The 15000-nt window shown below is 50.3% G+C and overlaps 1 protein-coding gene across 22 annotated transcripts in view; it reads left to right on the plus strand.

The window, feature by feature from the left end:
* osa (trithorax group protein osa) overlaps positions 1-15000 on the plus strand; it is a 122199-nt gene that overhangs the window by 47976 nt on the left and 59223 nt on the right. For 18 of the 22 annotated variants that reach the window (XM_086544528.1, XM_086544535.1, XM_086544533.1 and 15 more), the window contains 2 exons: positions 12230-12443; positions 14201-14368. In XM_086544528.1, coding sequence (XP_086400654.1) covers positions 12359-12443; positions 14201-14368 — 253 coding nt within the window. In that variant the 5' untranslated portion in view covers positions 12230-12358. The remainder of the gene's footprint in view (positions 1-12229; positions 12444-14200; positions 14369-15000) is intronic. The other 4 variants (XM_086544537.1, XM_086544539.1, XM_086544538.1 and 1 more) reach the window with 1 other exon arrangement.

A 15000-nucleotide genomic window follows, 5' to 3' on the forward strand; every position in this document is an offset into this window, starting at 1 on the left:
GAGAAGATTTGGGGGGGGGGGGTGATACAGCTAGAGGATCATGGCCACCTGTTTTCATTGTTTACGTTCCTGTGGGCTTCGTGTTTATTGTTCAGGTATGTTTTTATTATCGATATTTATTTTTGTATAGCCTCGCGGCAGGTATGCTGCGGGGAGGTAGGGGAGAGTAGGAAGGCAGGGTGGAATAATAAATAAAATCATTAAGTATGAAAAATAAATACAAATAAATTAATAAAGAATAATAAATTAAGATAAGAAAAAAAATATTAAACATAAATAGCGAGGAAAAAAATGAATAAAAGGTAACAATAAATATAAAATTAAAAATTTGAAAAATAGAAAAATAATAAAAAAAAATATAAAGAAATAATTAGGGTGAACAAAAAAAAGAAAGGAAAATTTAAAAGATAATAAGGATATAAAATATATGGATATAAAATTAGAGGAAAAATCAACGGAAACATTGAAGATATAATAAATAGGGGAAGAAGGGAAGAAGGGAGGACGGACGATGGAGTTCGCCAGGGTGTTGCGAGAGAGAACCTCTAGCCTGGTTCTTTTCTTCAATAGGAATTCTTGCCATTGCTATTCATACCATCATCACCACTATCAATGGTGTTCTCGTACCAACAGTATTCTCACTGGTATATAATTACCATGTAAAGGACGTGACAAGAAGGGAGTGTGGATTCATACATTTACTTCATTTCTTCTTTTCATTTCATTGTTCCCTGTTGGTTGCGTGTGCAAACGTGCCGATGTGATAGCCAGGTTCTCTTTTCCTTATTTTAGGTAATTCTCTGACCTTACCTTATTACGAATGTCTTGCTGTACAAACTCGTGGGTCAGCATCTGAGAGAGAACATGTAATCAGCGAAAAAAGGAATAGCTATTTCATAGAGATAGAGAGTGTAGAGGCTGAATGGACGAAATGGAAAGAGAAATAAATGTAAAAATAAAATAAGTATTGGATATCATTACATGAAAATGAAAAAGAAACATGTAATCGACCATATTAAGAGATACGTTTTATTTATCGCATGACATGATTGGTTGCACGGGGAGGGGGGGGGTCAAAACCTTGACATGAAGTGAAGAGCGCTAAAAAGGAGAGAGTGAGCGAGTTTGTTCCCCACAGACTTTTGCATACTGAGTGCCACTCGTCTTTTCGTGGTCCGTTTGTTCGTTTTTGTCCTTTGTGTGTGCGTATGTGTGGTCTGGCTTTGTTAGCACATATTTTAAACATTGATAGGAAAAAAAAACGTAATTGTCTTTGAGTGTAAAACATGCATTTTTGCAACTCTCCCTCTCTCCTCCCGTATCACTCCCCCTTCTCCCCACTCACGCATTTCCTTTGCAACTTTCAAAACCAGTAAGAGTATGAAGTAGGAAGAATCTGTGTATGTGCACGTGAGAGGGCGGATGAGGAAGGAGAAAGGGGAGAGAGGGAGAGTGGGAGAAGGGGGAAGGGGGAAGGGTAAGGCAGCTTTGCTCTGTTATGAATGGACTCGCCGACGAATAAGGTGGGGAGGCCAGGGGTTGAGGGGTGGTGGTGGTGGTGGTGGTGGTGGTGGTAGGAGGGAGCTGGAGAGGGGGAGTCTTGGAATGCATAGTAAACACGGTTGAAGGTTTTGAGGCGAGTCGCGTGTTGGAGTCCGCTATTGGATCTCTCTCTCCATCTCCCTCTCCATCTCCCTCCCCCACTCCTCTCTCTCCCCCTCCCCTCCCCCTTTCTCTCCTTCTCTTCCCCTCCCCCTGATGGGCGCGCGGATAAGTTATTTTTCTCTTGTTGTCCTAGGTCTCTTGTCTGTCTCTTTTGGTATTTTTTCTCCTCTTTCGGAACTCTTCCTTTCAGAAATGTTTTCGGCGCTGTTTTTTTTTTTTTTTTTTTTTTTTTTTTTTACATTTCAATATAATTCCTCGCTTTGGAATCCGTGTTTAATAGCTCTCTCTCTCTCTCTCTCTCTCTCTCTCTCTCTCTCTCTCTCTCTCTCTCTCTCTCTCTCTCTCTCTCTCTCTATATATATATATATATATATATATATATATATATATATATATATATATATATATAATTTCCACGTATTTATTTTCTTTATTTATTTTTTTATTATTTTTTTTTTTTTGCGACGGTCCGCTAATCCGTATCGGGCTTATCGCCGTGCGTGTGGCTGCAGCGCGGAGGGCAGTGTTGTTTATGTATTTATTTACATTTTTATTGCGGTGTTTTATTGTCTGCCGGATCGGTTTACGCGGGTAGGAGGCGGGGGGGGGGGATTTTATTACTGACGGGTCATTTTATACTGTTCCGAGGAAGAGGAGGGAAAGAAGGAAGGAAAGGAGGATGGAGGAGGAAAGAAAACAGACAGAAAGACGGGAACAGGGGAGGGAAAGGAACGGAAAATAGAGAGTGAGTGTAGGCCGTGGTACTGTCGCAGTAGTTGCTGCATCAGCCCTATCCCCCCCTCCCCCCTTCCTCCGTTCATCAGTGATGTTGCAACGCAAACAAGAGAGAACTCTGCTGTTGCAGCAAGGTTTCTTGCAACTCTGCATCTGGGCTGCCTCCCGTGGCCTTTGTTTGTAAGCAAACGTTTTTCACCTTCCTCCCCCTCCTCCCCCTCCTCCGGCTGTGGTTTTCTCACGTTTTGCCCCCTCCCCTCCCTCCCTCCCTTCCTGTTCGTCCGAGTTTGACGTCACTAGACCAACCGGAGCCGTTGACGGGGTCAATATTTGCGCGACTCTGACCCCTGTGACCCGTGGGCATTGTGGGGGGGGGGTAGGGGGTAGGGGGGGGTTGAGAGAGAAATAGACAGGTGAAGATGAAAAGCCGTGATAGTACAATGATGTATTAAGTAATGTTAGATGAATCAGAGCAAGTTCTTATTGGTAAACGGATATTGAGGATAATAGTAATGACTTATGATTAAGAGTAAATCCCTCACTCGTGCCAGAAATGTGTCAGATAGGCAGGTTAGGTGAAAGGGGTTCAGGGAAGGGGTTGGGGCAGGCCCTTTCATGGGTAGGGGATGAGGGTGGGGGTGGGGTCAGGGAGTAAGTTAGTGTAGCGACCTTGACCCTGACCTTGGAGGAGGAGGTGGCGGGCGGTATTGGCGAGCCTCCCGTTGCGAGATGATTAGTTAGTGTCTGCGCTACCGCCGTCATACCGCCTCCGCCACTCACATTGCTAACGCTTCTGCTATTATTACTGCATTGCTGCCGCGACTAGCAATAGCAATACTACTACTACTACTACTACTACTATTACTACTACTGCAAATCCTGCTACTGCTGCTGCTACTGTTACTGTTACTGTTACTGCTGCTGCTGCTGCTGCTGCTGCTGCTGCTACTACTACTACTACTACTACTACTACTACTACTACTACTACTACTACTACTACTACTACTACTACTACAAATCCTGCTACTTCTGTTTCTGTTGTTGCTATTAATGCTGCTAGCACTTTGTCCTCTACGCCACCTCTTCTATCCCCGCCTCCGTCCGTCCCTCCATTATGACATCATGTCCTCCATGAAATTGTATGTCGTTTTGGGTATGTGCTATGGAGTGTGCGAGTCTGTGCATTCGTGTACGTATGCATTTTGGCATTTACGCAGCAGGGGAAGGGAGGGGAGTGTATATGCAACATAGTGTATATGCAATACAGTGGGAACAAAATCCCACGGTGAAGCTCCTGTGGTTTTGTCGCTGGTTCTCTATCTTCTTCCTTACGCGAGTGTTGAGTAGGGAGGGGGGGGGGTTAAGAGGTGGGAGTTATTGTGTCACACGTGGGCCAAATGGGCCGACGAAATGCTTTTTTTTAAGATGTCGTAATTCCTCTTGGGATTACTGGAGATTTTCCGGGCTCGGCGGCTGAGAGAGTTGCCCCCCCCCCCACACACACACTCTTCCTCCCCCCCCCCCCTCCCCCTCTCTCCCAATCTCTCTGTTTCCTCCACTTCGAAATCGGCGACGGGCCTGAACGCGAGCCCGTCTGCTTGCACGCGGCGAGCCGTTCCGTTTGCGGCTGGGCGGGTTAGGCGTTGCAAGGCGGAAGGGCTGGAGGGCGGGCGCGCGCGCACGTGCGAGTGAGCCAGCCAGCATGATGCGAGCAGCACATTAGGGTCGTGACCCTACCGCCCTACGCTATTCTGGGAGCCACGGACGCCATCACCAGCTCCGCGAGCCTTGGCTGGTGGCACCCTTGTGGTCTCCACCCCCCACCCATCCCCCGTGCTTCTCCTCATCTCCCCTTTCCCTTTCTCCCGTCTTCCACCGCCATCCCCCCTCCCCCCTTCCTCCGTTCATCAGTGATGTTGCAACGCAAACAAGAGAGAACTCTGCTGTTGCAGCAAGGTTTCTTGCAACTCTGCATCTGGGCTGCCTCCCGTGGCCTTTGTTTGTAAGCAAACGTTTTTCACCTTCCTCCCCCTCCTCCCCCTCCTCCCCCTCCTCCGGCTGTGGTTTTCTCACGCTTTGCCCCCTCCCCTCCCTCCCTTCCTGTTCGTCCGAGTTTGACGTCACTAGACCAACCGGAGCCGTTGACGGGGTCAATATTTGCGCGACTCTGACCCCTGTGACCCGTGGGCATTGTGGGGGGGGGAGGGGGTAGGGTTGGGGTTGAGAGAGAAATAGACAGGTGAAGATGAAAAGCCGTGATAGTACAATGATATTAGTAATGTTGATGAACAGAGCAATTCTATTGGTAACGATATTGAGGATAATAGTATTGAATATGATTAGAGAAAGTCCGCACTCGTGCCAGAAATGTGTCAGATAGGCAGGTTAGGTGAAAGGGGTTCAGGGAAGGGGTTGGGGCAGGCCCTTTCATGGGTAGGGGATGAGGGTGGGGGTGGGGTCAGGGAGTAAGTTAGTGTAGCGACCTTGACCCTGACCTTGGAGGAGGAGGTGGCGGGCGGTATTGGCGAGCCTCCCGTTGCGAGATGATTAGTTAGTGTCTGCGCTACCGCCGTCATACCGCCTCCGCCACTCACATTGCTAACGCTTCTGCTATTATTACTGCATTGCTGCCGCGACTAGCAATAGCAATACTACTACTACTACTACTACTACTATTACTACTACTGCAAATCCTGCTACTGCTGCTGCTACTGTTACTGCTACTGCTACTGCTACTGCTACTGCTGCTGTTGCTGCTGCTGCTGCTGCTGCTGCTGCTGCTGCTGCTACTACTACTACTACTACTACTACTACTACTACTACTACTACTACTACTACTACTACTACTACTACAAATCCTGCTACTTCTGTTTCTGTTGTTGCTATTAATGCTGCTAGCACTTTGTCCTCTACGCCACCTCTTCTATCCCCGCCTCCGTCCGTCCCTCCATTATGACATTCTTATCCTGCTAATGAATTGTATTCGTTTGGGTATGTGCTATGGAGTGTGCGAGTCTGTGCATTCGTGTACGTATGCATTTTGGCATTTACGCAGCAGGGGAAGGGAGGGGAGTGTATATGCAACATAGTGTATATGCAATACAGTGGGAACAAAATCCCACGGTGAAGCTCCTGTGGTTTTGTCGCTGGTTCTCTATCTTCTTCCTTACGCGAGTGTTGAGTAGGGAGGGGGGGGGGTTAAGAGGTGGGAGTTATTGTGTCACACGTGGGCCAAATGGGCCGACGAAATGCTTTTTTTTAAGATGTCGTAATTCATCTTGGGATTACTGGAGATTTTCCGGGCTCGGCGGCTGAGAGAGTTGCCTCCCCCCCCCCCCTCCCTCTCTCTCCCAATCTCTCTGTTTCCTCCACTTCGAAATCGGCGACGGGCCTGAACGCGAGCCCGTCTGCTTGCACGCGCGGCCGTCCGTTGCGGCTGGCGGGTTAGGCGTTGCAAGGCGGAAGGGCTGGAGGGCGGGCGCGCGCGCACGTGCGAGTGAGCCAGCCAGCATGATGCGAGCAGCACATTAGGGTCGTGACCCTACCGCCCTACGCTATTCTGGGAGCCACGGACGCCATCACCAGCTCCGCGAGCCTTGGCTGGTGGCACCCTTGTGGTCTCCACCCCCCACCCATCCCCCGTGCTTCTCCTCATCTCCCCTTTCCTTTTCTCCCGTCTCCCCCATCCACTCTTTTCCCGTCTCCCCCTTGCCCTCTTCTCTCCTCCCCCCTTCCCCTCTTCTCTCCTCTCCCCCTTCCCCTCTTCTCCCCTCGCCCCCTTCCCCTCTTCTCCCCTCGCCCCCTTCCCCTCTTCTCCCCTCGCCCCCTTCCCCTCTTCTCCCCTCGCCCCCTTCCCCTCTTCTCCCCTCGCCCCCTTCCCCTCTTCTCTCCTCCCCCCTTCCCCTCTTCTTTCCTCCCCCCTTCCCCTCTTCTCCCCCCCCCTTCCCCTCTTCTTTCCTCCCCCCCTTCCCCTCTTCTTTCCTCCCCCGTCCCCTCTTCTCTCCTCCCCCGTCCCCTCTTCTTTCCTCCCCCCTTCCCCTCTTCTTTCCTCCCCCCTTCCCCTCTTCTTTCCTTCCCCTCTTCTTTCCTTCCCCTCTTCTTTCCTTCCCCCTTCCCCTCTTCTCTCCTCCCCTCCATCTCCTCTCTCTCCTCTCCTCCTTCCCCTCTTCTTTCCTCCCCCCTTCCCCTCTTCTCTCCTCCCCTCTTCTTTCCTTCCCCCTTCCCCTCTTCTCTCCTCCCCCCTTCCCCTCTTCTCTCCTCCCCTCCATCTCCTCTCTCTCCTCTCCTCCTTCCCCTCTTCTTTCCTCCCCCCTTCCCCACTTCTCTCCTCCCCCCTTCCCCTCTTCTTTCCTCCCCCCTTCCCTTCTTCTTTCCTCCCCCCTTCCCCTCTTCTTTCCTCCCCCCTTCCCCTCTTCTCTCCTCCCCTCCATCTCCTCTCTCTCCTCTCCTCCTTCCCCTCTTCTCTCCTCCCCTCTTCCCCTCTTCTCTCCTCCCCCCTTCCCCTCTTCTTTTTTCCCCCCTTCCCCTCTTCTCTCCTCCCCTGCCCCTCTTCTCTCCTCCCCTGCCCCTCTTCTCTCCTCCCCTGCCCCTCTTCTCTCCTCCCCCTTCCCCTCTTCTCTCCTCCCCTTCCCCTCTTCTCTCCTCCCCCTTCCCCTCTTCTCTCCTCCCCTCCATCTCCTCTCTCTCCTCTCCTCCCCTCCCCTCCATCTCCTCTCTCTCCTCTGCCTTTCCACTCCCCACCTTCCTCGCCCTCATTCCTCACTTGTTTTCCATCTCCCTTCACGTGTGAGCTGCCTTCTCCCCGCCGCCTCCCCAGTTGCAGCCCCTCCGCGCGACACGCTTCTACCACTACCCGTGCCCCTGCCCGTGCCCCTGCCCCTGCCCCTGCCATTTCCCCTATCAACCACCCTCTCGCCAAGCCGCCCCTGCCTTGTCTTCACGGCCACGTCAGAAAAAAGCTAATCAGTTTCCTTGATTATCTGGCTGCCTCTCCCTCCTCCTTCTCCTTCCCCTCCTCCTCCTCCTTCCCCTCCTCCTTCCCCTCCTCCTCCTCCTCCTCCTCCTCCTTCTTCCTTCTTTCTCTTCCTCCTCCTCCTCCTCCTCCTCTTCCTTCTTTTTCTTCCTCCTCCTCTCCCTCCTCCTCCTCCTCCGCCTTTTCCTCTCCCACCTTCTCTCTCTTGTTTCCTTTCCCACCACCAATAACAACGAAGGAGATAAGGAGAAGAGGTGAACGTTTGAACGCTTGCATAACTGTTCTCTTCCCACCCAGACCCGATTACCAGAACCCCGCCCCCTTCCCTTTCCATTCTCCCCCATCCCCCCTCCCCCAGCTTCCAATTAGCCAGCGGAAATAACCTTGCCTTTGGTTATCAGGAGATAAGTGGTTGAGACGAACTGCAACCCCTGCAACCTCGTTTCTGTTTGCAATGAGGTTTGGATGGAGGGGTGGGGGGCCTGTTTTTTGTTTCTTTCCTGTATCCCTCCTTCATTTTCCCCGTTTTCATCCTCATCTTCTTCCTCCTCCTTCAGCCTTTCATCGGACTTTGAATGATTTTATGGATCGAAAGATATGGAAAGTCGCGTTTTTTTATTTTATGAAACGGCAGTCCTGCCGCTCATCTTTCTCTCTCCCTCCTTTCTCTTTCCTCCTCTTCCTCCCTTCCTTCCATTTTTCCCTCTTTCCCATCGTCCTCATTACTTCCGTTTTTCCTTCCTCTTTCCCACCGTCCTCATTCCTTCCGTTTTCCCGCCTCTTTCCCATCGTCGTCCTTCCCTATAATTTCCTTCCTCTTCCCCCAATTTCCCTCCATCCCTCCCACTCCAGATCACATATATGCATATTTATGGCGATTCTTCTTCATCAGTTTGGAGCGAGCGATCCTTTTTTTTACATTTTCGGTTGGGGGTGGGGGTGGGCGTGGAAGCGGGAGGTTATATTATATTGCCTGTGGCGATTAACGCACGGATTGATTTGATTTGATTTGATTTGTTTTTTTATGTGTGTGTGTGTGTGTGTGTGTGTGTGTGTTAGATACAGAGTCTGATGTAGCTGTGCGCGTGTCGTCGTCATCGTCGTTGTGTTGTGTCCAGGTCGCCTACCTGTGTCTTTTCGCTGGCTTCCTTTTTCTAACGTGTTGTAGATCGTCAGAGTGTGTATGTGCGTGCGCAAGCGCGCGAACGATGGGGCAGGGTGGAAAGGGAGGGGGGGTCAGTCTAGTTATGGCCTCCAGATGCGTTGATTTTTTTATGCGTTGCGGTGCGGCTTTGCAGAGGCTAATGGCTCGTGGCGCCCTCGGGGGACGTGGCCGGGGGGCGGGGAGGACGTGCTCAGGAGGGGCGGGTGCCATCGTGGCCTTCTTATGGAAATGAATAGATAGGTAGAGACGGAAAATAGAGTAGGATTGGTAGTTTGGCCTATGCTGTCAGATGGAAAGGGGGATGCGGCAAGTTGGGAACATGACAATCACCGAGAGAGAGAGAGAGAGAGAGGAAGTAAGAGAAAGTAAGAGAAAGAGAAAAAGGAGGGCGGTCGTGTGTGGCGTCTCGAGTAATTACTTCCATGAGGGAACCCTTTAGCCAGAGGGGGGAGGGGGAGCCGAGGGAGAGCTTTGTTGCTTTCGCTGCAGTGACCCGTGTACCCAAGTACCTGCCTGCCCCAAGGGGATTGGAAGGTTAGCAAGGGGTAGGGAATAGGAGTTTGAAAGTAGTTATTTTCCATTTCTTTTGAGGGATGCTGTGCCTTGGTGGCATTGTTCTTATAGTATCCGTTTAAAGGTTTTTTTTCTCTCTCTGTCTTTGCCTTTAATCGGTTTCTAAGAAAGCGAGGAAACTTATGTTCGTGTTCTGTGGTGCTGTATATGTTCCTCCCCCTATCCATTCCCTTCCTCGTCCCCGCTTTGTGAAACATAAACGTACGCTTACACGAACGTACACTACACTTGCACAACCCTCCCTAGACATTCACTCAAGAAACACTCGACTTCACACTTGTCACGTGCTTCCCACCGAACCACGTGACTGGTACTCGTTCAACAGCTGATCCATCATCCGGTATAGAGCCGGGCAGGGGGAGAGGGGTTCATGGGTAGGGAATGACGCCCCTCCCCTCTCCCTACCCTTCTAATGGCCCATTTGGTGACGTCACTCGGCCGCCGACACCACAACAAAGTCCATTACACGACTGACAAAAGAGAGAGACACGATGACGTCACAGCGTTTCAGGAGCCCTAGACGGCCCTCTCGAGGCTCCTAAAACGGCCGAGTTGATGACGTCACGCCCGCGTTATGGGTCTTAGCCGCGGAAGGAGATGATGGATGGATGCGAAGAGGAGGAAAAGAGAGACAGACAGAAACTTTGACATGGTCAAGTTTAACGAGACGTGTTTACGTTTCCGAAGGATGAAGTAACATCAGTTATTCTCACCGAGAGAGAGACAGACAGACAGATAGACGCACACACACACACAGGGAGAGAAGGAAAGTAGCAGTGAGATGTTGCAGAGAAGGGCGGAAGAGGGCATCCTCTGGGGGATACCTGAAGTAGGAGAAAGGGGCAGGGGGGAGGAGGAGGAGGAGGAGGAGGAGGAGGAGGAGGAGGAGGAGGAGGAGGAAGAAGAGGAAGAGGAAGAGGAAGAGGAAGAGGAAGAGGAAGTTCAATTGCAAGGGACGAGGATGGTGAAAGGGTTAGCAAGGGCGAAGAGAAGAGAAAGTAGGGGTTGGAAGAAAGCAAAATAAGGGAGGTGGTGGAAGACAAGGGACAAGGCAGAGAGAAGGCTCGGCGGAGCGAGGCGCGACCACCCACGCATCGAAAGAGAGACAAACGGACTCGGCTAGATATAAGAGTGCCGACAGGGGAGGGTAAACGCTCCTTATTTTTCCCTCTTACTGCGAGAAATGAGGTTGCTATCCCCACCCTCCCCTCCTCATGACATATAAAGTCTCTTGCATTATGGTTTATCCCTCCTTCGCCCCTTCCCATACATTTAAACACGAACGGTCTGATGAGCATATGCACCGCTGCTGTTAAGATGGCTCTTTCTTTTCTTGCTTTCCCTTCAACATCTTCGCTTCTCGGTCACATTTTCCCTCCCTCCTCCTCTCTTCATTTAGAGGTTCTCCGTAGCCTTCTTCCATTTTCAGTTTATTCCTCTCTCTTACCTCTTTTCTGCACTCTCCTATCGGAGGAGTGAGGGCGTGAAGGGCGGGGTGCCTCTCCCACCACACCCGGTAAGGTTGCAACGTTGCAAGCTGCCTCGCTCGGGGAAGGTGTGGCGGAAGTTGGGCGAGTGGTTGACCTTTTGTCCCGAGGTGTTGCGCCCCCCCCCCTGCTCTCTCTCTCTCTCTCTCTCTCTCTCTCTCTCTCTCTCTCTCTCTCTCTCTCTCTCTCTCTCTCTCTCTCTCTCTCTCTCTCTCTCTCTCGCTCTCTCGCTCTCTCGCTCTCTCGCTCTCTCTCGCTCTCGCTTCCTCTCGCTCTTCTCCCCTCTCCTCTCCTCTCCTCTTCTCTCCTCTCCTCTCCTCTCCTCTCTCTCTCTTCTCCCCTCCCCTCCTCTCCTCTCCTCTCTTCTCCTTTCTATCTCTCTCTCTCTCTCTCTCTCTCTCTCTCTCTCTCTCTCTCTCTCTCTCTCTCTCTCTCTCTCTCTCTCCTCTCTCTCTCTCTCTCTCCTCTCTCTCTCCTCTCTCTCTCCTCTCTCTCTCTCTCTCTCTCTCCTCTCTCTCTCTCTCTCTCTCTCTCTCTCTCTCTCTTTCTTCCTCTCCCTCTCTCTCTCTCTTTCTTCCTCTCCCTCTCTCTCTCTTTCTTCCTCTCCCTCTCTCTCTCTCTCTTTCTTCCTCTCCTTCTCTCTCTCTTTCTTCCTCTCTCCTCTCTCTCTCTCTCTCCCTCTCCCTCCTTCCCTCCCTCTCTCCCTCCTTCCCTCCCTCTCTCCCTCCTCCTCCTCCTCCCTTCTCTTTTTCTTTCTCTCGTTCATTTTCATCCCTTTCCCTTCCCTTTCCCATCCCTCCCTCTCTTTCTCCCTAGATTTTTTTCTCTTATCCCACCCTTACTCCTTCACGTTTGCTCCCCGTTGATAAGTGAAATCATGGATTTTATTTATATTTTGATGTATCGATTTTTTCCCGATTTCATCTGTTTATTTGACCATACTTCAGTTGTTTTTGATGAGTTCGGATTGTGTATATACTTTCTCTTCCTTGCTCGCTTCTCATTCTCTTCCTCTTCCTCCTTCCTCCATCACTCGCAGAAAGATGTCCACCCCTCCGTGTAGAGACGGTTATATCCCCCACGGCGCCCCCCCCCCCCCTCTCTCTCTCTCTCTCTCTCTCTCTCTCTCTCTCTCTCTCTCTCTCTCTCTCTCTCTCTCTCTCTCTCTCTCTCTCTCTCTCTCTCTCTCTCGTCTCCCCTTCCCCTCCCCCTCTCCCCCTCTCCCCCTCTCCCCCTCTCCCCCAATCAATTGCTGTAAAACTACAGGTCTTTTTGTCAACTTGTATTTATGTCGCTTTCGCGTGTTTAATGAAAGGTACCACGTGTGGAACCAGTTTCAAAATTTCCTCTCTCTCACATGTATGTTTGTTTGTTTGTTTGTATGAATGATTGCTTGTGTGATTATGATGTATCTTCTAGTTTTAAAAAATACCTCTCGCTGCACGCTTTCGCATGTTCGACTCTTGCTCCTTGGCAAACCCTTCACATGTGTGATAGTTTGAATATATATATTTTTATGTTTTCTTGTTTATTCTAACTGAAGTGAAGTGCTGCTAAACGAATTGTGTCCTTGACACAGCTCATCGACGTGGCCAGAGATACTAAAACGTTTTGTTTCCCGTGTGCTTGCAGGAGGCGGTGGGGACGGGCCATGAGGGAAGTGGACGCTTGCCAACCCCTCCTCCTCAGCCGCCGCAGCAGCAGCAGCAGCCTCGCTCGCCGCACCAGCAGCATCAACAACAACAGCTGCAGCCGGCGGGGATGAGGGTGTCGCCTGCACCGCCGCTGTCTGCAGGAGCCAACCCGCCTCACCCCCCTCATTCTCCTCACATGTCTCCTGCCGTAGGTGAGTTATCTCCCCCACATACACTCCAAAACCCCTTCCCCTCCCCTCCCCTCTCTCCTGTCCTCTCCTCTCCTCTCTCCCACTTCTTTCTACCCTACCTTACCTTACCTTACCTTGTGCTACCCTTCTGTTCCCTTCCCTACTATTCCTTCGCCCCACCTCCGTCTCCACCACCCACCAAAACGGCCACAACTACGACCAACACCACGTCCTCCATTTTACCCCACCTCCCTTCCCCCCTATTTCCTCCTTCCTTCCTTCCTCTTCCCTTCTTGTTCACAGAGTTTTCTGACCAACCTCCCTGTTTTTCTCCACTCGGAAATCACGCACGCGCAAGCACGCTCGCATCAAGCATCGAAATTCTTCAGATTTTCTTCACGATCTCTCTCTCTCTCTCTCTCTCTCTCTCTCTCTCTCTCTCTCTCTCTCTCTCTCTCTCTCTCTCTCTCTCTCTCTCTCTCTCTCTCTCTCTCTTTTCTCTCTCTCTCTCTCTCTTTTCTCTCTCTCTTTTCTCTATGGTAAGGTAGGGATGGGGGAGGGAGGCGAGGCGAGGCGGAGGGGCAATAAGAGGCGTTGTTGCTAAGATTGATTGGTAGAGGTTAGCTAAGGTCATTTAGGAACTGTGAACGAGATGGAAAGGAGGGAGGGGGAGAGGGAGGGGGCTTGTGTATGATAGGAATGGTGTTTGATACTGCTGCGGTCTTGCTTTGTCCGTGCATGAGAAGGAATACATATGGGACATACACTAAGTCAATTTTTTGACTTGCTCTCTATATTGAGTGGAACCAGGTCGCCACAAAGGCAATCGGCAACGATGAACATGGTCCCTGCAAGGTCAGATCAGCGCCGTTGCCATAGTGATTTAGACGCTGTTGCTTCCTCGTTTCCCCTCGCCCTTCACTTCTATGTTACTCATATCCATTCTCTCATTCTCTTTCTTTCTTTCTTTCTTCATCGGCCATTTGAAAGGATGGCTATGGGTGGCGCGTGTAGTGATTTCTTCCCTCGTGAACGACCACCCCCTTCCGCGTCAGAGCTGTATCTTATTGCTGATTTATTGATTTGCATTGGATGTGTCTTATTCTTCTTTTTTTTTTTTTTTTTTTTGTTACTGTACTTCAGTTGTTTACTTTTCACACGATTCCCCCAGACCCGTTTCCACTCGCTTCTATTCGTGGATTATTATTATTATTGTAGGTATTATTATTATTATTATATTTGATTTCATGTTTAATCCGTTGTTGTTACTTCTTCACCCTGCTTTGTATAAATGAGACGCCCCCCCCCCCCTCCCCTTTTCCCACCCTAAGTCATGACCTCTTTGTATCAAGTGTAACGTGTATTGTGCTGTATGGTGTATTGTGTCCTCTCCCATATCCTTTGCAATGATGATGTTCCTTAATTAACACAATTAAAGGTGATTTGGTGTATGTCTTCGTCTCTGCTTTTGTGTGTGTGTGGGCGTGTGTGCGTGGGCGTACGTGTATGTCTTTGTCTCGTCGTCTTGTGATGCTAGAGCGAGTCCATTCCTGGTGGTTTGGTGCATGGTGTATTGTGGGCGTGACTTTCAAAGAATTAGGTCGGATTTAGAGGAAAAGAAGAGCGAGAGTGTAAGAGGAGTAGAGCCTAGATCCGAGAGGAGGAGTAAAAGGATAGGTGAGGAAAGAAAGTGAGAGGAAAGAAACTATCAGAGAGAAGGGGACATTGTGTGTTCTCGTATTACTGTGACGTGACCTTGGTAATTTGCTGCCCAACAGATGTCCGTGGTCGCCTCCTGCACCATCCCCAACAGCTCGCTTTCCTCCACCACCACCACCACCACTCCAGCTCCGCCCCCACCTCCAACTCCACCTCCGGACCGTCTGCACCACCACCACAACCACCACAACTACTCGATGTTGCTTCTCATATCCCAACTTCCTCAGGTTTCTGATGTTTCTTTTTTATTATTATTTTATTGCTAGGACTCTATCCCTCTCTCTTTCAGTATTTCTTTCTCATTCGTTAGCTCTCTCTCTCTCTTTCCACACCAAGCTAAAATTTGTCGGTTACAGCTGGAACGCTCCGGCAGCTCTATTTACATTATTACAGATACTTTGAATGGTTATTATTATTGTTGTCGTTATTGATGTTTGTTTTTTCGATCTAGAAATTTCGGAAGTAATTAGCGGACGGGAAACCTATTCTAAGCAACTGCCAGGACGTTATTCTCATTGCGCTTGGATTTGTAGTTGGTGGCCGTCTCAATTACATGTGTACGTGAAAGATTCCGGATTATGACTTGTAGGCGCGACAGTGACACGCACACCACACCACACCACACCATAATACAGCATACACGCACCACACACACACACCACAAACACACCACAAACACACACACCACAAACACACACACCACAAACACACACACCACAAACACACCACAAACACACACACCACAAACACACACACCACAAACACACACCACACACACCACACACACCACACACACCACACACACACACCACACACACACACACACCACACACACCACACACACACCCCACACACCCAC

Source organism: Penaeus japonicus, unplaced genomic scaffold (assembly GCF_977035675.1).
Source record: "Penaeus japonicus unplaced genomic scaffold, GWHDUDI00000001_assembly GWHDUDI00000015, whole genome shotgun sequence".
In the NCBI taxonomy this organism is placed as follows: domain Eukaryota; kingdom Metazoa; phylum Arthropoda; class Malacostraca; order Decapoda; family Penaeidae; genus Penaeus; species Penaeus japonicus.